The sequence below is a fragment of the Saccopteryx leptura genome, chromosome 3 (assembly GCF_036850995.1).
Source record: "Saccopteryx leptura isolate mSacLep1 chromosome 3, mSacLep1_pri_phased_curated, whole genome shotgun sequence".
In the NCBI taxonomy this organism is placed as follows: Eukaryota; Metazoa; Chordata; class Mammalia; order Chiroptera; family Emballonuridae; genus Saccopteryx; species Saccopteryx leptura.
This window is the reverse complement of record NC_089505.1, coordinates 255,374,974-255,399,419: the sequence shown is the minus strand read 5'-3', so window position 1 is coordinate 255,399,419 and position 24,446 is coordinate 255,374,974. Positions and strand designations below refer to the sequence as shown.

Below are 24,446 nucleotides of genomic sequence, written 5' to 3'. Positions count from 1 at the left end.
CATGGAGCTGTCCTCAGCGCAGGGGCCAACTTTGCTCCAATGGAACCTTGGCTGTGGGAGGGGAAGAGAGAGACAGAGAGGAAGGAGAGGGGGAAGGGTGCAGAAGCAGGTGGGTGCTTCTCCTATGTGCCCTGGCTGGGAATCAAACCCAAGACTTCCACATGCTGGGCTGATGGTCTACCACTGAGCCAATTGGCCAGGGCTCTAAATCTGTTTTTTAATCACATTGGTATTGTCTATAATACTTGAAATTTTCAGGTTCCCAAGAGTAGGTGGATTATCACATCTTTTAGTCATCTAGGAAATTGTGAAAGCAGTCTGGTTAAAAGTCACTACAGTATACCACTTATTGGCTGGAGATTCTGGGTGTCTCCTTTGGAGTAGTTTAAAAAGCCCACCTCAGAATGATAGAATGAATGCATGTGTTTTTGATAATAGGGTTTGAATTGAATAATTCAAAATAATTATTGAATAAGATTTTGAACAAATACTAACTATATAGTTACAAAGCCATAGAAAATTGTAGTAGCCAAAAATGTATGCTTTTTAAACTTTGTCACACACTAGCATCTGTTCTTATGCTGCTCAAGCAATGCTTAACTAACCATACAGATTTAGTCAAGGCTAGGAAACTGGAGTAGACTGAAAAAGAAGTTAGAATACCACTGGAAACCTGTTTGAAAAAATAAGATTTTTCCCTCTCCCTACAAACTAATCAAATTTGAGTCCACAGTGTTTGGAATTTTTGGCTGATCTCAGCTGATATGACAATGCCTGGGAGAGGAGACAGGTGCAGTGATGACAAATAGACTTGTACAGTTCTAGGTATTTTTGCCATTGTCTGAAAACCTTTGGAAGATCAAATCAACAGCCCTTGCATGATCTGTAGTTAATTTAGAAAGTTGTTCCATCCAGAAAAAAGGCTTTAACTTTTTTTTTTTTTTTTGAGAGTAAACTCTTCCAAACCAATTTAAAAGGCCTTTACTCTTCATAAATGCAATGTATTAGGATTATATACCTTTATACATGACAGGGGAAAAAAACAACAAAATAACTATGGCTTATGTGATTATTTCTATTTCATATAAAAAGAAGTCTGATGGTAGGCAGCTCAGGGTAAGTGTAGTGGCTCTACAAATTTGTGAGGGATACAGGCATCCTCCAGCGTGGTCCTTTACCATCCCTCATTCTCACGGCCCAGAATAGATGTTGGAACTCTAGCCAACCCATCTATATTCCAGTGGCAGGATAGAGGGAAGACAAAAAATGCCTTCCCTCCCTTTAAGGAGACTTCCAGGAAATACACACAAGACTTAGCCAAACCTGGGTGCATAGCCACATCAAGCTGCAAAGGAAGCTGGCAGTCTTCAGCTGGATGGAAATGGCCTAGCTAAAATCTGGGATTTGTATTGTTAGAGAAGAAAAGGAGAATGGGTATGCAGAGGTAACTGATAAACTTTGCCTCCAAACTTGGGTTGGGGGCCAGGAACAATTAGGACCCACATCTTCTAACTCCAAGTGTAGGGCACTTTCACATTTTAAATTTCTGTTTTAGAATATTATATTTTGCTGAGTTTTCCAGCATATTCTGTTGTCTTATGACTTTTGGTTCATTGTGTTTGCATAAAAATATAACTGGTAAATGCCTTTGGTCAGTGGTCTGTTTTTATATTGTTTTATTTTTCTTAATATTTGCTTTCTGAGATATAAATAATATACCATAAATGTCATTAATTCATATAACCAATTTAAAGTGCACCCTTCAATGGGATATTTTAGTATATTCACAGAGTTGTGTAACCATCACAACTATCTAATTTTAGAGCATTTCATTATCCATTAGCAATCACTCCCCCATTTTCTTCTTCTTAAGCCTCTGACAACCACTACTCTACTTTCTATCTCTATGGATTTGCCTATTATGGACATTTTATATAAACGGAATCATAGAATATGTGGTCTTTAGTGACTGGCCTTTTAGCATGTTTTCAAAGTTTATCCATGCTGTAGCATGTATCAGTACTTCATTATTTTTTATTGCTGAATAATATCCCATTGTATGGTTATACCACAGTCTATTCATCAGCCAATGGAATTTGGGTTATTTCCATTTTATGGCTATTTTTTTTTAAAGGTTCTTTTTTTTAAAATTTTTTTAAATTTATTCATTTTAGAGAGGAGGGGGGAGATAGATAGATAGAGAGAGAGAGAGAAAGAGAAGGGGGAGGGGCAGGAAGCATCAACTCCCATATGTGCCTTGACCAGGCAAGTCAGGGTTTTGAACCAGCAACCTCAGTGTTTCCAGGTTGACGCTTTATCCACTGCACCACCACAGGTCAGGCCATTTTATGGCTATTATGAATAATGCTGCTATGAACACTCATGTACAAGTTTTTATATGGATATTGTTTTCATTTCTATTGGGTATATACCTAGAAGTGGAATTTCTGAATCATATGGTAACTCTGTTTAACATTTTGAAGAACTGCCAAACTGTTTTTCAAAGTGGCTGTTTCTATAGCTCTGCCTGGTGGCACAGTGGATAGAGAATCCTCCTGAAGTGCTGAAGTTGCTGGTTTAATCCCAGGGTTGCCAGCTTCAGCCCAGGGTTGCTAGTTTGATCTTGGGGTCACCAGCTCCATACTGAGGGTGCCAACTTGATTGAAGGGGCCAGCTTGATCCCCAAGGTCACTGGTTTGAGCCCTGGTCAGGCACATCTGAGAAGCAATCAATAGCACAATTTAGTGGAACGAGTTGATGCTTTTCTCTCTCACTTCCTCTCTCTCTCTCTCTCTCTCTCAAAAAAGTGATTGTTTTTATAATCCCATGAACAATGTGTAAGAGCTTCAATTTTGCTACATCCTAACCAGCACTTCTTATTGTCTGTTTTTTTGTTGTTGTTGTTTTTTGTTTTTACAGATACAGAGAGAGAGTCAGAGAGAGGGATAGATAGGGACAGACTGACAGGAACAGAGAGAGATGAGAAGCATCAATCATCAATTTTTCATTGTGGCACTTTAGTTGTTCATTGATTGCTTTCTCATGCATGCCTTGACCATGGGGCTACAGCAGACCGAGTGACCCCTTGCTCAAGCCAGCGACCTTGGGTCCAAGCTGGTGAGCTCTGCTCAAACCAAATGAGCCCGCGCTCAAGCTGTTGGCCTCGGGGTCTCGAACCTGGGTCCTCTGCATCCCAGTCCCATGCTCTATCCACTGTGCCACCACCTGGTCAGGCTATTGTCTGTCTTTGATGTTAAACCATCTTAGTTGGTGTGATGTGGTATCTCTTTATGGTTTTGACTTCCTTTTCTCTGATAGCAAATGATATTGGACATCTTTTCATGTGCTTATTAGACATCCATATATCTTATTTGAAGAATGTCTCTTTAAATCCCTTGCCACCTTAAAATTGGATTATTTGTCTTTTGTTGAATTGTGATAGTTCTTTATTCTAGCTAGAAGTCTGTTATCAGATATATAACTTGCAAATATTTTGTCCCATATGTTGGTTATATTTAGCCTTCTTGATTGTGTCTTTGAAATATGAAAGTTTTTAGTTTTGATAAAGTACAATTTATCTATTTTTCCTTTGTTGTTCATGCTTTTATTATCACATCTAAAAAACTACTGTCAAACCCAAGGTCACAAAGATTTGCTAAGAGTTTTATAATTTTAGCAGTTGACATTTAGGTGGAGGATTCGTTTTTGCATTAATTTTTTGTATGTCGTTATTTTTGTAATCTTAATCTTCACAGCACTTTAAATAAATCATTGTGAATTATGGATGTTTCTGAAGAGGGTTCAAACAAAACTCAATGATTATACTAGGAAAGATTGAACTCTGGGTTTTACTGCCATTGAAGTTATCAACAATATATTCTATAATGAGTAATTATGTCCTATCAGTGCTTTTTTGTTTATAATTTATCATAGATAATTTACAAAATGACTAAAATTGACTTTTAGTTTCTTTTTCCTTTAGAGCTTGGCATAAACAAATGAATTAGAAATTGTTACATTTTGGAAAAAATATCTTTCATGTCCCTAACAGGCACCATTCTGCCTTCATGTGATTATGGGAATTGTGTCTATACACTTTCAATTTTTGACCAATCAAAAAATTAAAGTTAGACAAAAATCATTGAAAATAGCCCCAATTGGGGAATAAAAATCTTTAAAAGGTAGTAAAAACCAGATTATAATGAAAGAAACTAGCAAGAGATACTAATTCTAAATGCCTCTTTTTGGTTTCACACACATGAACCTATTTAGTAAAGACAGACAAAATTTAAATCATACAATTAGAGCTAGAAGGGGGGTCTTAAGAGTTTATCTTTCCTAATCTTTTCCCAGGTAGTTAAGTATCATGTTCCTGTATTCCATTATTTACAGATAACTCTTTCTCTGTTTCATTTCTTGGCTTTCTCGGTTTTGGCTTCTTTCTCGAATGGATTTACTAGTGGAGGTCACTGGCAGCAGAATACTCATTCTTATAGCTACAAATCCCAGAGGAAACAGCTTCTCTTTCCTAATCATTCTATTTTTACCAATCGTCCCAGAACTGTGTCTGCTTGCCTTGACTTCGAGATGTGTGTGTGTGTGTGTGTGTGTGTGTGTGTGTGTGTGTGTGTGTATACACATATATACAGTTGACCCTTGAACAACATGGGAAATAGGGTCACCCAACCCCATGCATTAGAAAAATCATGTATAACTTTAGACTCCCACAAAACTTAACTATTAATAGCCTACTTTTTTTTTTTTTTTTGCTATTCTTAATTTTCCTCTATGAAACTTATTGGGGTAACATTGGATTATAACAATATATACATTTCAGGTGTACAACTTAATAATACAACTTTTGTATACTCCATTTTGTGCTCACTTCCTCCCCGCCAAGTCTAGTCTCCTTCCATCACCATATTTTTGACTCCCTTTGCCCTTTTCATTCTTTCTCCACCTCTTGACCCCTCTGACAACCATCATTCTGTTGTTTGTATATATTAAATTGTTTATTTATTTGTTGCTTTTTGTTTTATATTCCACATATGGGTGAAATCATACAGTTCTTGCTCTTTTCTGTCTGACTTATTTCACTAGGCATGATACTCTCAAGAGCCATCTATGTTATTGCAAATGCCATTATTTCATCATTTTTATGGCTGAGTAATATTCCATTGTGTAGATGTAACATTTTTATCCAATAATATATTAAAGAAACCTGGGGCTGCTTCCATGTCTTGGCTATTGTGAATAATACTGCAGTGAACATAAGGGCACACATATTTTTTATTCTTATTTTTATTAATTTTAATGCAGTAACATTGATAAATCAGGGTACATATGTTCCGAGAAAACATCTCCAGATTATTTTGACCTTTTATTATGCTGCATACCCCTCACTCAAAGTCAAACCGTCCTCCGTCACCTTCTATCTGGTTTTCTTTGTGCCCCTACCCTCCCCCCACCCCCTCCCTCTCCTTCCTCGCCCCCTCCCCACCCCTCCACCCCACTCCCTGTTACCATCACATTCTTGTCCATGTCTCTGAGTCTCATTTTTATGTCCCATCTATGCATGGGTTCATATAGTTCTTAGTTTTTTTCTGATTTACTTATTTCACTCCGTATAATGTTATCAAGGTCCATCCATGTTATTGTAAATGATATTGTAAATGATCCGATGTCATCATTTCTTATGGCTGAGTAGTATTCCATAGTATATATGTACCAAAGCTTTTTAATCCACTCGTCCTCTGACGGACACTTGGGCTGTTTTCAGATCTTCGCTATTGTGAACAATGCTGCTATAAACATGGGGGTGCATTTCTCCTTCTGGAACCATTCTGTGGTGTCCTAGGGGTATATTCCTAAAAGTGGGATGGCTGGGTCAAAAGGCAGTTTGATTTTCAATTTTTTGAGGAATCTCCATACTGTTTTCCACAGAGGCTGCACCAGTCTGCATTCCCACCAGTAATGCAGGAGGGGTTCCATTTTCTCCACATCCTTGCCAGCACTTATTCTGTGTTGTTTTGTTGATGAGCGCCATTCTAACTGGTGTGAGGTGATATCTCATTGTGGTTTTAATTTGCATTTCTCTAATGATTAATGATGTTGAGCATTTTCTCATATGCCTATTGGCCATCTGTATATCCTCTTTGGAGAAGTATTTATTAATTTCTTTTGCCCATTTTTTGATTGGATTGTTTGTCTTTCTGGTGTTGAGATTTACAAGTTCTTTATAAATTTTGGTTATTAACCCCTTATCAGACATACTGTCAAATATGTTCTCCCATTGTGTAGTTTGTCTTTTTATTCTGTTTTATTGTCTTTGGCTGTGCAAAAGCTTTTTAGTTTGATATAGTCTCATTTGTTTATCCTGTCTTTTATTTCCCTTGCCCATGGAGATAAATCAGCAAATATATCATTGCGAGAGATGTCGGAGAGCTTACTGCTATGTTTTCTTCTCAGATTCTTATGGTTTTATGGCTTACATTTAAGTCTTTTATCCATTTTGAGTTTATTTTTGTGAATGGTGTAAGTTGGTGGTCTAGTTTCATTTTTTTGCAGGTTGCTGTCCAATTTTCCCAACACCATTTGTTGAAGAGGCTGTCTTTACTCCATTGTATTTCCTTACCTCCTTTGTCAAACATCAGTTGTCCATAGAGCTGTGGGTTTATTTCTGGGTTCTCCGTTCTGCTCAGGGGTACATATATTTTTATGTAAAAGTGTTTTCAAAAATTTTAGGTATATACCAAGAAGAAGGATCGACTAATATGGCCTACTGTTGACCAGAAGCCTAACCAATAACATAAATAGTTGATTAACACATATTTTTATGTTATATGTGTTATATTCTGTATTCTTACAGTTAAGTAGCTAGAGAAGAGAAAGCGTTATTAATAAAATCATAAGGAACAGAAAATGTACTTATAGTGCTGTATGTATTTATTGAAAAAAAATCTGTGTATAAGTGGACCCATATAGTTCAAACCCATGTTGTTCAAGGCTCAACTATATATACTTTCCCTCTTCCATCTAAAGCAGTGGTAGTCAACCTGGTCCCTACCGCCCACTAGTGGGAGTTCCAGCTTTCATGGTGGGCGGTAGCGGAGCAACCAAAGTATAAATAAAAAGATAGATTTAACTACAGTAAGTTGTTTTATAAAGATTTATTCTGCCAAACTTAGCGAAAATCCGACATAAAGTACTTTGTAAGTAATTATTATTATATGCTTTAACTTGCTGTAACTCTGCTTTATAAATTTTATAAAGTAAAGTTATTTCCCTACTTTATAAATCACCATTACTGTGGAACCAGTGGGCGGTTAGAAAATTTTACTACTAACAGAGATAGAAAAGTGGGCAGTAGGTATAAAAAGGTTCACTACCCCTGATCTAGAGAAGTTATGTGAGCCCCTAGGATGACACAATTAGTGACAGAGCTGCAACAGTAACCCAGTTCTCTTCACTTCAGCCTCGTCCTATGTTCTTCGTACTGTAACTGGCATATTCTCTTCAGACTACAGTATAATAACGGACTTCTTTTATCTTTTGATTTTGTCTTAGACTGTTATTTGAATATTTAATAAGCTATTTCATTGTTTATCGTTTATACTTTTATTATCTGTACATATTATTCTCTGAAATAAATTGATATTCCTTGAGGTCTTCAACTGTGACTTATACACTTTTGAAATGTATAGTTTTATTTTTAAGTCAAAACTTTAGTAGGCATTTGGTATTTCCTTCTTTGAACTACCTGATTTGACACTGAAGCAGAAATCAAAATCTTCCATATGAAATATGAAAATAAGAAGGGAGTCAAACATAAACCTGAAATTAGAAGATGATGGAGAAAATATGCAGCAGGCCCATGAAGTTGATGGTCCTAAATCTGAGTAAAGAAGTTCAAGCACATAAAAGGTACTAATGGGCCTGACCTGTGGTGGCGCAGTGGATAGAGCATCGACCTGGAATGCTGAGGTTACCGGTTCGAAACCCTGGTCTTGCCTGGTCAAGGCACATATGGGAGTTGATGCTTCCTGCTCTTCTCCCCCTTCTCTCTCTCTCTCTCCTCTCTCTAAAATGAATATATAAAACCTTAAAAAAAAAGAATATCGACTTAAAAAAAAAAGGTACTAATGAAAACTCCTCCTCCTTTTTATGCTATATACAGTGTGTTTGTAAAGTCATGGTGCGCTTTTGACTGGTCACAGGAAAGCAACAAAAGACGATAGAAATGTGAAATCTGCACCAAATAAAAGAAAAACTCTTCCAGTTTCATACCTATTCAGTGCAGTTCAATGTGGGCTCACGCACAGATTTTTTAGGGCTCCTTAGGTAGCTATCCCGTATAGCCTCTACAGACTTGTCACTGACTGATAGCCTACCAGAACAGGGTTTCTCCACCAAATTGCTGGTTTCCTTCAACTGCTTATCCCACCGAGTAATGCTATTCCTATGTGGTGGTGCTTTGTTATAAACACGCTGATATTCACATTGCACTTTGGTCACGGATTCGAATTTAGCAAGCCATAGAACACACTGAACTTTCCTCTGTACCATCCACATCTCAACTGGCATAGCCGTGGGCTGCTCCACTATATACACGGAGTTATGTCATCATCTGCACATGCGCACATTCTGCCACATCATCCTACAGAAACTGGGAGGGTTTTCCTTTTATTTGGTGCAGATTTCACATTTCTGTCATCTTTTGTTGCTTTCCTGTGACCATGTGGTCACACCATGACTTTATGGACACACTGTATATAGTACAGAAACTTCCTAGGAATAAACAGTTTTGTCAAAGAAAAGTCTTCATTCACTCCTCAAACTGAAGTATGTCCGTGGGTAACAGAGATCCAGAATCAAAACACATTAGATGTGCCAGACTGGATTTATTCTGGGGAGAGTTTTCATTTTTAAACAATTAGATATGATTTATACACAAGAAACTGTAGATGGAAAGCTTTTAGATAAATTTTAAAGAGTATGTAATGACATACAATATCGTCAATCTAAGACCACAGTTCTGTAACTTTAATCATTTTTACTTTTTAAAACAAAGTATAAAACATTAAAGAATTTAAAAAATAAAATGGTATCACTCATAATCTTTATACCCTAACATGAAGTTATTTATGTATTCTCTTTGAGTCTTTATTCTCCTATGGATATATTTTAAAGTGCTTAAAAATCATAGAACACATACAAAATAAAAGCCAACTTTTAATTATTTACCTCTAAGAATATCGAGGAAAAGAGCTAAAATAGTTCTGAGTAAAGGGGAGTGAAAATAAGCTGTTGTTATCTTATATTTTGAAAATTACTTTAAGGAGTCAAAAAACGGAAATCAAATAGGATGGATGTGTATTGCTTAAACTCCTATGACATTCTTACTACCATTTCACTCTTAAAAGTTGCCATGTGAGCTATATATGCATTTATCAGATTGTTTTTGGCTAACATTTAACAAATCGCAGATTATTTTACTTAGACAATGTAATTTCAATTTTGGCATATGCTGATTTTATATTTTTATAGCTACAATAGCATTATTTTATATCCATAATGTTTTTAAATGGATCAATTTCTCTAAAGTGATTCAATGAACATAAAAATAATGATAAAATAGTAATGTAAATGCAATTTAAATAAAGAAATAATCATAAATTGTAAACAGGACAGTAGTGCAAATTATAAATCTGTATGAGCTGTGACAAGTCTATATGTGACTTTGCAGAAGCAGTCACCAAGAAATAAAGGTGTAAATTGGAAGCATAACAATAAATACCTGAGAACTGAATTTCATTGGCTGGCCTATGTATTAATGTTAGTGCAGTGCATTGTCTTTTATAACACTTTTATCAGTTTTTTGTGTCATTGTTAAAGCACAGCCAACTGAAATTTTCCAAAGCAAATATCAAATAATAGTTTCTAATTGATGAGGAATATGAGCTCCATAAGGACAGGGATTTTGTCTCTTTTGATGTGCTGCATTCCCAATACTTAGCATAATGCTTTGAGATTAGTAAATACACTTAGTGATATTAATTAGATAATTGTTAGTAAATGAATGGGTTTTTCACTAAAAATAACACTAAAAAAAATTAAAATCATTTAAAGCCGTACTTCTTGTAGCAACACAAAGTATAAATTACACTGTTGCCTCAAAGCTTGCAAAACCAGCTGAAAATTAATAAGATATTAATAAGAGAAGCAGAATGAACTGCTGGCAAAATTGTTTGATCAAATAATATTCCTGGGCATTGCAAATACCCATAGCATACAGTGTTAAAGAGCAATTAGTATCACGCATGCAGTGTAGCAGTTCCACTTTCCAGCATGACATGTATGACCTAAGCACTCAACAGCTTACTCTGTTTATCACTGACAATTGCAGGATTTTTCTAATTATTATTTTGTAAATTGTGTGATGTAATCTGGAAAAGAGGCATGCCCAAGGTAGCTTGGTGAGTAGCTAGGAAGTTATGTTATTATAAGAATAAAAGACGACCTGTGGTGGCGCAGTGGATAAAGCGTTGACCTGGAAATGCTGAGGTCGCCGGTTCGAAACCCTGGGCTTGCCTGGTCAAGGCACATATGGGAGTTGATGCTTCCTGCTCCTCCCCCTTCTCTCTCCTCTCTCTCCCTCTCTGTCTCTCTCTCTCCTCTCTAAAAATGAATAAATAAATAAAATTAAAAAAAAAAAAAAAGAATAAAAGATGTTGAACAGTCTACAAATAGGCCTCCTGTTTCTGACTCAGTTGTCCAAGGAGAGAATGAGTTTTTAAAAATACATTTAAATTATGACCTCTAAATATGCATCTTGTTAGCTTGTTTTGTGTAAAGAAAGATGCACACGTACAGCACTCACCTTTTCTACAATGAAATACACTGGTTATTGGAGGAAAGGTGCTTAAGTTCATGAAATGAGAAGTGGGACATTAATAATATCAGATAATTCTTCTCTACCAGTATAGTTTAGCACTATATTCAATATCTAAAATAGACTATACATCATTTCAGGCATAAAATGTCATTGTTTTTAATGTTAAAGATATCAGGATTTCTTCAGGACTGAACAATGGCACAAAAAACTCAACTCTTGCTCAACAGCTGATTTTCTTTCCTGGGAGAAAGATAGCAAAGATATATTATTGGGAATATTTAATCATAGCATCCAAAAGTTGTTACAAAATATGAGCAAATATCTAGAAGCTTTCATGAAGTCCTCTTTGCTTAGCTGGCTATGTTCTCTTCTCTGTAAACCCAGTCACTAATTCGGTGACTTGTAAAACGAGAGATCTGGGACAATATTGCAGCTTTCTTCTGATTTCCTTGTGATTGCCTTTGCCCTGGAATTTTTCTCTACCTCGCCCTGCCCAGCAGATTGCCCAAACTTTGCATGAGTTAATCCTGGCCTCTGGAAGTTGGGTTTATTTTCTAACTCGACTCATCTGGGACAGGTTTCTGCAACAGGGCTACTTTTCCTTGGCTCAAGCCCAGTGCCCTGGGAAGTAGGGTTCTGCCTGATTTCAGCTGGCTGCCGTTTTTTGCACTTGTTTGAGCTGGAAATGCTTTTGATTGAATACTACATTGGGGTGGGGGATATATTCAGTGTCCTCCAAGATTGTATATTCCTACTGATTTTTCCTTGCCTTTCGTGGCTAGCCTTATTATTTCAGAATATGTTAATTATATTATCTTGTTCATACTACATATAGTCAACCAGGAATTACTTAGAGGAAAACACTGGTTGGATGCTATATCTGGTTACCAGGAATATATTCCAATTATTGAAAACACAGGAAAAAAAAAGCAGAGGTCAGTCTATGCTTTATAATTCGTGAACAGCTCTTAACATTTCATGGAAAATGACCAACAAACCTTGGTTAAGAATCCCTATTGACTTTATAGATGAATTTATTGAATTTAACAAAGACTTTCTAAGAAAGGAATCCTAATTCCAACTCAAACCTTTGTTGCAAAAATCCCAGTACTTACTTGCAATGTGCAAATCATCTCTGATAACTGCATTCACCCTGGCATAAAGCATTTGTGGGCTGTGACTTTACTCTTATAAAATTATCTCTAGTAATTTGAAGAGTCAGACTGAGAGGATGATACAGAATAGTGAGAGTACTCTAAAGTCAGGGCTGATCTTTGGCTGGTACACAACAGAATACCTGCACCAATGGTTTATGACCGTCATCCACGTTAACTATCTAATGCCTGTGCTGTGTTACTGTTAACATTTTGAGTATCCACATTGTAAATATCATTATTGCCTCTGATATATTCTTGGAGATTTCGGAGGCTTCTATGCCAGCACTGTCCAATAGGAATATAATGTGAGTACTTATATATAATTAAAATTTTTCGAGTAGCCACATTAAAAAAAGTAAAGGAGTAGGTAAAATTAATTTTATGCCTTTCATTTAACCCAATATATCCAAAATATTATTTCAATAACTAGTCAATAGAAAAATTATTAATAAGATATATTCTATTCTTTTTTTTACATACTAAATCGTTGAAATTGGTGTATATTTTATACTTACAGCTCACCTCCATTTGAACTAGCCACACTTAAAGTGTTCAATATCATATGTGGGTAAAGGTTATTGTATATTACTCGTGAAAGGGATAGGATTTTGAAACTCAAAAATCAAGGAAAAATTCTGTTTCTCTGCATTCTTTTACTCCTTTCCTAAAACAATGAGCAAAGACAAATCTAAATGAGATGTGATGATGAGGGTGTCTTGTGGTGGGTATAAGAGGGGAAAGTCCATAGAATAAAAAGAAATTCCTGGAAAAACAACTACTGTAAAAGCTGTTGGTAAACATTTCAAAGTATTAACCTGCCACAGTGAATGGTTTTTGGTGTGTGTGTGTGTGTGTGACAGAGAGAGTCAGAGATTGGGACAGATAGGGACAGAGAGATGAGAAGCATCAATTCTTCATTACGGCACCTTAGTTGTTCATTGATTGATTTCTCATATGTGCCTTGACAGGGTGGGGTGGGGTGACAGCAGACTAAGTGACCTCCTTGCTCAAACCAGTGACCTTGGGTTTAAGCTGGTGAGCTGTGCTCAAACCAGATGCACCCGCGCTCAAGCTGGTGACCTTGGAGTTTCGAACCTGGGTCCTCTGCATCCCAGTCTGATGCTCTATCTACTGCGTCACTGCCTAGTCAGGCAGTGAGTTTTTTAAGTCCATAAAAATTGCGGTAGGATTGTTAGTGAATTGTTTGCTATAGGTTTAAAAGAAATAACTTTATTAGCAGTTAAAAATTATGGCAATATTATTGTGTAGTATAACTGTTATGGTAATTGGAAAACAATGCAAAACCCTGCAACATGATTATCAGGAGTAAATCTTATTATGATGATGAAGGCACAGATAAACTGTTAGTAGTTAAATCCTGCTATATAATACCTTTGACAATTTTTACTGTAAAAACTAAAACCTAAAGATATAAATTTTATCACCAGGAATGATAATTCAAGGTTATGGTTGCATTTTATAGACTAAATTCCCTACTTGAGGGCTTCTGAAACAGTGACTAGAAAAGCTGCTTCATTAAAAATGATTTCTATCATTTCAAAACTGTCATGGCAAAAAGATATAAAATGTTCGGATTGTATTTTCCACTTATTTTGTCATATTCTATCTTCATGGTAAACTTGATGATATTTAAAGTCAAAATCAAAATTATTTTAAATGTTGATTTTCTGTTAAACAAAACATCTATAACATTTGTGATCAACACCTGGATCAATGGACAGGACAATTAAACTAACTTTTACTCACAGGTCTAGTGTATACAGATTAAGCCTAGGACAGAAGGAAATGATAAATCAAGACCTGATAAACCAGAGATTAAAAAGGAGGCAAAACTATAGTAGGCAATTCCTCCTTGGAAGAGGGACGGTCAATAGGATATACATGCTAGTGGGTAAGGGGAGTGGGAGCCTCAAGAAAAGTATAACTTCTAGCATGCCAGTAGAAGCTAATATACGACATGAAAGGTAGTCATGATATATTCCCTATGCTGTTACTTACTATTAACTATTTTCTGCACAACATTTGGGTAGTGTTAATAATCAATAATCAAATTGATAGACAAGTAGTGTTTTGGGGCCCATATTTTGGCACCCTATGTTCTTTGCAGTAAACAGGCTTTTATATAACTCATTTTCAAATTGTACAGCTAATTTGTTGAGATAATTTTAATGAGTTAGAAATGCTAAGGCTGAGGATATCCCAAATTTTATATTTTGAGTCAAAACTGTCATAATCCTCCTAATTGTGGACATACCTCATCAATCTGTTTCCCAGGGTTTCTCAAACTTCAAAGTGCACAAAACTGTGCAAAACCATTAAACATCAGAGTTTTTGGTTTTTGACAGTGTGGTATTGCAGAGACATTCTGCCATTGTTCAGCTCAGTCATCATATTCTAAATCATCACCTGTGTTATTTCACTTCTTGTTTGCCGGTTCCTTGGATTCTTACTGTCTTTATTACTGTTTCTAAGTCCTCCTTTATGACTAAAGATGTTAAACTTTTCTCATGCATTGTGAACAAAATACCATATTTCTTGTTATTATTTTACTGTGGTGTTATATTTTTTTGGTTGTACCCAAGTTGTGTATTGAAAAATATAATCACATTCTGTTTAAAATAAAAAGGTACTTATGAGGATCGAGAGTAAGTGAATTCTTAGTAATTATTATAAAATACTGAGTCCATATAAACAGTGATGTTCCACTGTTGGTATAATGTACTTGTTTCTTTGGAAATCCTTTAGTCGAGGTAGTAATGTTTATAATAATCATGTATTGTTTGAAGGTCTGTTTTTTTCTTGACTCTTTATGTTTGCTACTAAGTACAATAGTGTACATTATCAATGGCCATTTTGACTGTTTATTATGTGCCAGTTCCTTTACATACAGATCTTGTATCTTCTCAATATCCCAGAATAATAGGCATAAGTATTCCTTTGATAGGATAGGAAATTAGTACTCAGAGGGGCTAATTAATTCCTATTACTTCCTTGCATGCATGCTGAACATGTTTCTGAAAACTCTTTGAGAATAGAAGCTATATCTTTTATGTATTACTAATATTTAATATGATCAATAATCAGTTGATATTTAATAATTACCGGTTACATGGACAAAAGACATTAAAATATTCTATATTTAAGGTTCTTCAATATATTTAGTTAGCAGACAGGTTATTTAAAAAGCGTTATGAGAGAATAAGTAGCTGCTCTCTGGAGCCTCCAGGTGCCAAGCCTAAGAACTTGAGCTCAGCAGCTGAACAGTGTGAGGTCTGCTTTAATTCCTTGGTCTCTTCTTAGCTACCTTTGCAGCAAGAATGAAAAAGAAGAGTTTATGTCCAAGAAAAATATTTCCCATAAAAAGAGCTATCTTTTAAGAAATTCTTTATTAGTCTCTTAAAGTTTCATACAACTTGAGAAAGATTCCTTGGGGATCCAGCATACATTATTTCTCCTTTTTTTTTTTTTTTTTTTTTTGTATTGTTCTGAAGTTGGAAACGGGGAGGCAGTCAGACTCCCGCATGCGCCCAACCGGGATCCACCTGGCAGGGGTGGATGCTCTGCCCATCTGGGGTGTTGCTCTGTTGCAACCAGAGCCATTCTAGCGCCTGAGGCAGAGGCCATGGAGCCATCCTCAGCGCCGCGGCCAACTTTGCTCCAATGGAGCCTTGGCTGCGGGAGGGGATGAGAGAGACAGAGAGGAAGGAGAGGAGGAGGGGTGGAGAAGCAGATGGGCGCTTCTCCTGTGTGCCCTGGCCGGGAATCGAACCCGGGACTCTGGCACGCCAGGCCGACGCTCTACCACTGAGCCAACTGGCCAGGGCCCCCCCCCCTTTTTAAAGAAGATACTTACTTAAAACTGATTGTCTTTAAGATATAGTAGTCCCTCGTTTATCGCAGGGGTTAGGTTCCAGAATCCCCTCGATAGGCAAAAATCCACAAAGTAATGACCTTATATTTATTATTGATATATATTTTAAGGCTTTATAAACCCTCCCCACACTCTTATAAACCTTTTCATTTTTTTAGGCTAGAAAATGCTTATTTTACTGCAAAAATAATTAAAATAATAAATATATAAAAATACTTATATACTGCAAAATTCCACAATATAGCGAAAAATCTGCAATACAAAATTAGATATATACAATTTTAAAATCCATGATACCGTGAGACTGGGAAAAGTGAACCACAATATGAGGAGTGACAACTGTAATTTCTTTACAAAAGAAAGTCTCTCTCTCTCTTTGAGGAAGGGACAGAGTATAAAGAGACTAGGATGCCCTGGCTGGATGGCTTGGTTCCTTAGGGCATTGTTCCGAAGTGCAGAGGTTGCCAGTTTGATTCCTGGTTAGGACACATACAGAAACAGATTGATGTTTCTGTCTCTCTTCTTTCCTCTCTCTCTCAGATCAATATTAAAGAAACCAGAACTTCTGAAGAACAATAATAAATAGGATACAAAACCCTCCTGGGGTCATTGCTGAAGGGCAATTTAGATTAAAATAGTTTGACCATTTTTATAAATTAGCCATTTAAAACCCCCCATACACTTAATGTCTGTTAATGATGCAGACTATATGACTGTATGAGATCATAATGGCTGTAGATTGTAGTGACTCAATAACCACTCAGATTTACTAAGATGTACACAAAATGAGTCAATATAATTATTATGGTTGCCTTAATATTTTTAAATTAACACTATAGCAAAATAAATAATATCTATGCCAGTGCACATTAGTTCACTTTCTTTACTGAAATGGAAATGGAAATAGAATTAGATACTGGATTCAAGCCTTCTATCTCCCCCTCTCTGTTGATTCATCAATGTCTGTCCTCTTTCCCTGATATCTCTGCAGATGTGCTCAGTTCTCATCTATCACTAGCCTTCAGTTGAGCCTCTCAAAGAATCCTTCTCTAGACTTTAACGCCTTTCAAGCTCTGTCCATGCATCCTAGTTTCCCATCCTTATTAAGTTTAAGAATAACTCTTTAATTAAGAATAACCATCTGCTTTTTTCCCTTTCATGTGAACTTCCCTCTTTTTTCAAACTATTTGCCAATTGCTTATAGGGTGCTCCCACTTTTCCGACCGTTCCTCGTCCGCCTTTCCCACTTTACTCTGCTTATTCCTAAATGTTGGTTCCCCCCAAATTCCATTGTCCTCTTTCTCTACACCAGATGTTTATGAAACACCTAAAATTGAAAGCAAATTTGTGACTGGACAGTCATTTCCTCCTTGAGAAAGTGTCTGTGGGCTTTCATTATATTCCCAAAAGGGTCCTTGGTTCTTTTAACGAGGTTAAGTACCGCTGCCCTCAGACTCTTCTTAGGTTATTTCATCCTCTTTTTATATGCCAGCCATTCCCAACTCTATGTAAAGTTCCTACCAAGGAAAAAAGACCCACAGCGATGAGGAGAAACCAAGAATCAAAGAAATGTTGAAGAATCAGAATGGGAAGAAATTGCACCGTAAATACTTTGGGTCTAGTTTGTGCCATTGAGTCCCGTTCAGGAGCAGTTAACTGAATGTTACGCGGAGGCTGGCAGGGCCAATACTTCCCAGTTTGCCAGGGGGAATGCGGTAAAAACAAGGCGTTGTGCACGAACACCTTAGTTTAGTGGCGGAGGAGACGGCCTACCCAGCTCCTAGGGTAGGGATAGGAGGAGGAAAAGCAAACCATCCCAACAGCACTGTCCTCAGCTGCAGCAAGGTAGACCGGCGCCCTGCTACCACAGACTCAAGCCAGAAACCCCGCCCGGCAGCCGGCTCGCGGTTGACAGACATCCACTTTCAACAACCATATTCCAGTTCACCATCAACACTCCTTACTCCTCCTGCCTATCGCTTCCGTCTCCAAGCCAATCAGAGGAATGAATGGGCGGGATCGTCCTTAGTGGGTTCCAATTTTTTTTTTTTTTTTTAATTAAAAGGGTAGATTGGCGTGCTGGTTTGGGCTGGGGAAAAACACCTTCAGAGTTTGGAGGCGGAGCCCCTGAGATGGGCACCCGAATTGTCCAATAAGGTGCTCCCGCTGCTCAAAGGCTCGGCCGCCGAGGTAGGCGGGGCAAGCGCGCGTCCTGGCCAATGGCGGCGGGGCGGACGGAGGTTCAGCCGCCGTGGGTAGGGTTAGTGTGAGAGGTGCGGCGGGGGAGGTAATGATGATGGTGGCGGAGGAGGAAGGCGGGGGAGGGGGTGCTGGGCGCTGAGCGGCGGCTCTGGCAGTGTTTTGTAGGGTGGGGGGCGGTAGCGGGGCGACTCCGTCCGGGAGGGGGCGGGCGTGAGGCGCGCCGTCCGCCTGAGGGGCTGCAGACCGCGGCTCCCTCGAGCGCTACGGCTGGCTCGGCTGTTCCATGTGGCTCCGGCGGGGATGGAGGACTCGGTGGCGGCGGCGGCGGCGGCTGCTGCTGCGGCGGCGACGGAGGAGCGGCGCTGAGGAGGGTACGGGGCCAGACTCAGCCAGACAGCTTGATTGGAGGTGTGAGGAGGGGGCGGGAGTGGACGTGAGGCAGGGCCGGGGCTTGGGGACCAGGCTGGGGTCTTCTGGCATCGCCTGGGTGACAGGGACCGCGGGCGAGTCTCCGCCTGCCTCCGCTGGGGGCTGGGGCTGGGGCTGGGGTTTGGGCTGGGTGCCTGTGTAAAGGACGCTCGGGCGCACTGTTCCCTGAGGATGAGGAGGGAGGGAGGCACCCCACTCTGCACCCCGCACGGTGCACTTGCCCCGCTGGTCGTTGCTTCACGACCAGGCAGGAGTTTCCATTTTCCTCTGGTGGCAGCAAAGGTGAAGGAGAGCCCAGTGGCCTGGAGCTGGGACGTTGCCCTCCCTTTGCCTTTCCTCCACTTCTCTTTCACCATCCATTTCTCCCTCCGACTCAACATCAGCATTCCTCCGCGCTCCTTAATTTGTTCCAAGCATACGTTCTAGGACTCGAGGCTATTAATTATAGGATGAAAAACAAAAGTTTATTTTAAAATATTCTGCGTCTCCCTCTGACTGGACGTAGACATTAAACAGCATCCCTTCACTTTCCCGCTCTGCTTGTCCTTCTGTGATGCTAGGAGGGGGAGGTAGGGCCCCGACTTGCGTCTCTGGATTGTTGTTAATGCTGGTTACCAGATGTGTTGCTCCACATCTTCGGTGTGAATTGTCATTTTTTCCTTGGTGTCTTGTATCCTTGATGTTACTGGCTTTTGAGGTTGGTGTTTTGTTTCATTGTTTGGAAAACATGCGGAGAACTGGGGTTGTCTGTTGCAGTGTTATCTAACATGGGTGGTTTAGTCACTTGTCATGCTTCTCTCCTCATATTTTTTCTCTTTGTTTTGCTTTTCAGTTCTCCAGAGTACACATCATATAGCCTGTGAGGTGGGATGGTGATGTCTTCGTGAAGGAACCTCCACTCACTCATCCTGTCATGTATATCACAATGTTCTTGACTGGGCCATTCATCTAAGATGGGATTTACCCTGTGAAACAGGGAGAAGACTTATGGACCCCAAACATCATTTCAAGTTGTAGTTGAGTTATTAAAAGTACAGACATACATGCAAAGCTTTTTTTGCTTTGGACCCTCAGCTTTGTTCAAGCTGCTGTGTTGCTAACCCAGAACTGCTCCAGTGTATTGAGTGAACAGCATCATGGCTTCAGTTTGGAAGAGACTGCAGCGCGTAGGAAAACATGCATCTAAGTTCCAGTTTGTGGCCTCTTACCAGGAGCTGATGGTGGAGTGTACCAAGAAATGGTAAGATATGCCTAGGGGTAGAGTTTGCTCTGCTGTGGCCTAAACTCACCGTGGCCTAAACTGCTTTTTTTGACAACAGATTTACCTATCTGTACTGTGTACAAGTGTGTAGAAGCAGGGCGGGGTGCAGATTACTCTAACAGGTAATGTGTCTATTGTTTTTGCTGGTACTGTTCCTTTGGGTTTTAATTATTGTACCTCAGGGTGGCTCAGAGGACTGTAACTGGGAGAGCACACTAAGTTCTGTAGATTTGGTCTTAAGGTCTTTCATCATTAGTGTGAGAATAACTTTGATTTTTATAACTTTAAGAAGACAAAATGGCTATTGAAATATTATAAACATATTCCTATGTTTTCATGTAACACGTATGTTTTAATCTAAAAGTCTGTATTCTTGTGTGGTGGTTATCTATGTTATTTTTTTTCTTGATTTTTTTCTTCTTACAATAAAGAATGTTTCTTTATTTGAATGCCAGTCCACATAACCTTAGAAATTCTTTTGTTATATGCTTAGTCAGGCAACCCTGTTTTATTTTAATTGCCTAATGGGATACATTTCTTGGCCAGACTTAAGGAAGCAATTAGTAGTGCTGGTCTATGATTTGCTTCTTTCCACTTGAGCAAAGTAAATTGAGGGCTTTGTTTTCACTGTCCTGAATGATAAGAATTCTTTTTTAGTGAGAAAAAAAAGTTAACCTTAAGCAAGTGGTCCTTTGGGTTTTGATTTGTTGCAGTGATTAAGCAGTATTACTGCAAAATTAAGTCTATTTCATTGTCCACAAGGACTATAATCTCATGCCTATATTAACCTTTCTCTTTGACATTCTTTTTATTAGATGAAAAAAAAACAGCTTGCTGTACTCTAGAACTTTTACAGCATATTTGAATATTTATTTGGAAACTAGTTTCTGAGTACATTTCTTTTGAACTTGTTAGGAATATTATTTTATATGCAACTCAAGAAATGCATGTACTGGTTATCTATGCTAGGTACTGTGGCTTTTGAGTTGAATATAATTCAGAGAGTTCAAAGTTCAGGGTAATGACAACATGTAAATAAATTCACTGTGATAGGTGTGATAGTAATAATATAAATATGTATGATATTAGGATTTTAATTTGTCTCCATCATTTAACAGTTAGGTGTCCTTGGGGACAGGTTATAGTACCACTTCCTAGGAAGGGTTATTGTGAAGATTAACTGAGTTAATATATGTAAAATGGTTGGAACATAATCAGGCACATAGTGAATATTCAACAAATGTCATTATTACTTACAGAGTTGGCAGAGGAGGAAATACTTAACTCTTAAGGTTGGGGGTATGGTCTTGGGATGGCTTCCTGGGATCTGAGCTGGGATTTGGAAGATTCTTAGTTGGCTAGGAAGCCAAGGGGAAAGAAATGAAAGCTATTGTATACTGAAGCAGGAGCCTGTGCAAAAGCATGGGGGCATGAATAGCATAGGGTGTGCTGGAAATTCAAGCAGTGTAGTTTGATAATTATGGGGCTTAAAGTGCAGGATGGGGGTGGTGCAGTGGGATATGGTGTTTGAGAGGCAGGCAGGATTCAAACGCTGAAAAGTTTTATGCACTTATACATGGGAACATAGTGAAAGGTTTTAAGTGGAAGAGATATTGGTTTGGCATTTTGGAAAATCATTTGATGACAACATGAAGTAAGGATCATAGTGGAAAGGGTTACTGGAGACGGTGATGTTAGGGTAGCTGTTGAAATAGATAAAGTGAGGGAAAAGGGTTAGACTAAGGCAGTGGTTAAGGGAATGGAAAGGATAGGACAGAAAATGGATAGGACTTGGTGGTCATTTCAGTCAGTGGTCCGAAGGAAAGGTCTGAGTTGACACCCAAGTTTCTGACTTGGAAGCCTGGGTGTACTATTAACTAAATGAGAGAATATATGAGGAAGATCCCGATTACAAATATTTCTTAATTTGGCAGTATACTGGGAATATAAACTTAAAGATAGTTAAATTAAAATCTCTTTTCTTAAGGGAAATAGAATCACATATCACGTGATTCTTTAGTCACAAAATCTGTTTCTTCCCCACAGTTTACAGCATCCTGTATTTATTCTTGAGAAGTATGTAAGTTATTGTTAATGTGTCTCAAGGTGAAAGCAAGAATGAAAATTTAACTTGATTATAATTTAATAGGTAGCTTGATTATTTTTAGGGGTTGCCATTATGGTACACCTATTAAACTAGATCTTTATGATAGGATTTGGCCCTAACACTAGAAACATTTGGATTTTTAAAATATTCAGACATTAGTTCTAAGTATTATGCTTTTTTCCTCCCTCTCATTTAACAATATAGTTTCAAGCTAACAAGATGACAGACTTAAAGAATAACATATTTGTTTGATGTACTGGAATTTTATTTATAAGTGGATCTTTAAATAGACCTTCAAAATCTTTTCAATATATAAAAATTTGTCATAATAACTTTTAGTTAGTATTCCTTTGCCTTGCTTTGCATATGGTCCTGTGATACAGATTAGGCCCAATTTCTACACATTTATCCTATAGTTTTCTTTCTTTCTTTTTTCCATTACTCATTTTGATCTTTACAAGAAGCCTTAAATTATTGGATATGTGTGTGCTGAATAAAGGGTATAAGAAAGACTTGAGCACATAGTAAGAAAATTTTTTATCAGCTACTTTTATTATTTTGGGGGTATGGAAGAATAAAAGGTGAAAAAGAAAAGTTATAGATGCCAATAGAATAAAAGGAAAGACATTGGAAATAGCATTAAAGATAAATTGCAGGTATTGAGAGGATAAGAAAATACATCTTCTATAAATTAGAAAAGAAGTAATAAACTAAAGAGAAAGAGCAGTTAGCATGCTATTGGAGTTGTGCCCTTGGAGGTAACCTGTGTATATAGGTGCCGTTGCCTTTTAGAACCTTGCTTTAAGTGTTTTCTGAGAAGCAGGCATATTTGCAACACCTGGGAACCTGTTGGAACTGCTTTCAGGCCTTGCCTTAGACCTACTGAATCAGAATCTGCATTTTAATAAGATTCACAGTATGCATATTAAAGTTGAAGAAGCAGTATTTTAAAGTAATGTTTTCAACCTTCCCAAGTGCTCATTTGTGACATCAGGATAAAGTACACTTAAAATACACTGACTTTTGTATGAATTTGAAACTCAAAAGAATGAAGATGAAACTCAAGAGATTCAGAAAAGGCGTAGTATGTTGATGAAATAGGTAGTGGGAACCAGGATATATTTTCTAGGGGAGAATGTGTTATTTCTGTGGTTATGGAGAGGAGAACCTTTTGCCATGTTCTTGTCATAGTTATAGTCATGGGGTATAAGCTCGATAAAAGGATGAAGGTAAGGGTTTAAGGGGGAGACCTTTTTAGATCTAGGCCATGAGTAAACTCACAGTACTTTGCCCTTAATCAAAGGATGGATTCTATAGATTGGAGGGTTTGGTACTTCTACTTTCTCTTTGTTGCTATTTATGGTGTTTACCTTTGCCCTGGCTGATGCAGTGTGAGTTCCCTTAGTTCAACAGGGACTACTCCTGATTCTTTCATGATATAGTGGTTCTAGGATTTAGGTCAGGAACAAATACCAGAATGACATTTATTTAATTGAGAGAAGAACCCTATACTTTGAGGTCCTGTTCCTCATCACTCCTTGATTGCCAGGTAGAGGCTCTGGCAAATGTTGAGATGATAACAGTTTATATCTGCTACTCTTATTATTGTCCCCAAGTTATTTTATTATTAAGCTTGCTTAACTGATGTAGCTTTTGGCAAGTGCTATTTTTGCGAATACACTGAAGATGAATATGAGAGAAAGAGACTGTGGCTCTCTGTTTTATCCTAGTTTATTTCTTATCCTATTCTTTTATCATCTGCAGGCCTTTAGATTTCTGAGGGAAGTCTTCAGTATATGAGCCCTCAATGGCTGTTCAGGTATTAAAGGAAACAACTTGAAAGTTGGCAAGTTGTGATTATAGTAGTTTAGTTGCAGAATTTAATTCTAGCAGGACCTCCCTAATATATGATAAGAACCATTATGTATGATCATGTATTTTAGTTTTTTGTGTATGTGTCTGTATCACCTAAATATATGAACATATTTTATTTATGTTTTTATATTTCTTCTATTTGATTCTTAGTATAACATTCAAAAAGTATTTAAAATATTTTACATTTTTCTTAAGGCAAAATATAGTTTTTATTTTTCTGTCATACAAGAATTCCTTTTTCTTGGTTTTAAATATAGGTTTAAATAGATTTAATTGTAATTTATTTTAAAAATAGATAATACAGTTAATGGTTCAAAATTCTAGAGATACAAAAAAGTATGTATATATCCTTGAAAGTAACTCCTCAATTTTTCTATTATTCCACACTTCTTTGCAAACCTTGTGACTTCAGGATTTGAAAAGTAAACAGAGTAGCTCTTTCCAATGCTTAAATTTGTCATGCTGGCCTGTTAGATAAAATATAAACTCCTTAATCTGATGTTCTAGGCTCTCTGTAACTGAATCCAATTTAGTTTTCCAATTGGACGACAGAATGCTACATGCACTTTAAGTATTAACTAGAGTTTATAAAGTCCAAATTACATTAATAAGTACTCATTCAGAACCAT

The 24,446-nt window shown here is 37.7% G+C and overlaps 1 protein-coding gene across 7 annotated transcripts in view; it reads left to right on the top strand.

The window, feature by feature from the left end:
• The window catches only part of EHBP1 (EH domain binding protein 1), a 571,353-nt gene that overhangs the window by 168,225 nt on the left and 378,682 nt on the right, over window positions 1-24,446 (top strand). For 3 of the 7 annotated variants that reach the window (XM_066378178.1, XM_066378176.1, XM_066378177.1), the window contains exons 1-2: window positions 18,322-18,516; window positions 19,407-19,814. In XM_066378178.1, the coding sequence (XP_066234275.1) occupies window positions 19,711-19,814 (104 nt within the window). In that variant the 5' untranslated portion in view covers window positions 18,322-18,516; window positions 19,407-19,710. Of the gene's footprint in view, window positions 1-18,210; window positions 18,231-18,320; window positions 18,554-19,406; window positions 19,815-24,446 lie in introns of those variants that run through there. The other 4 variants (XM_066378175.1, XM_066378171.1, XM_066378172.1 and 1 more) reach the window with 4 other exon arrangements.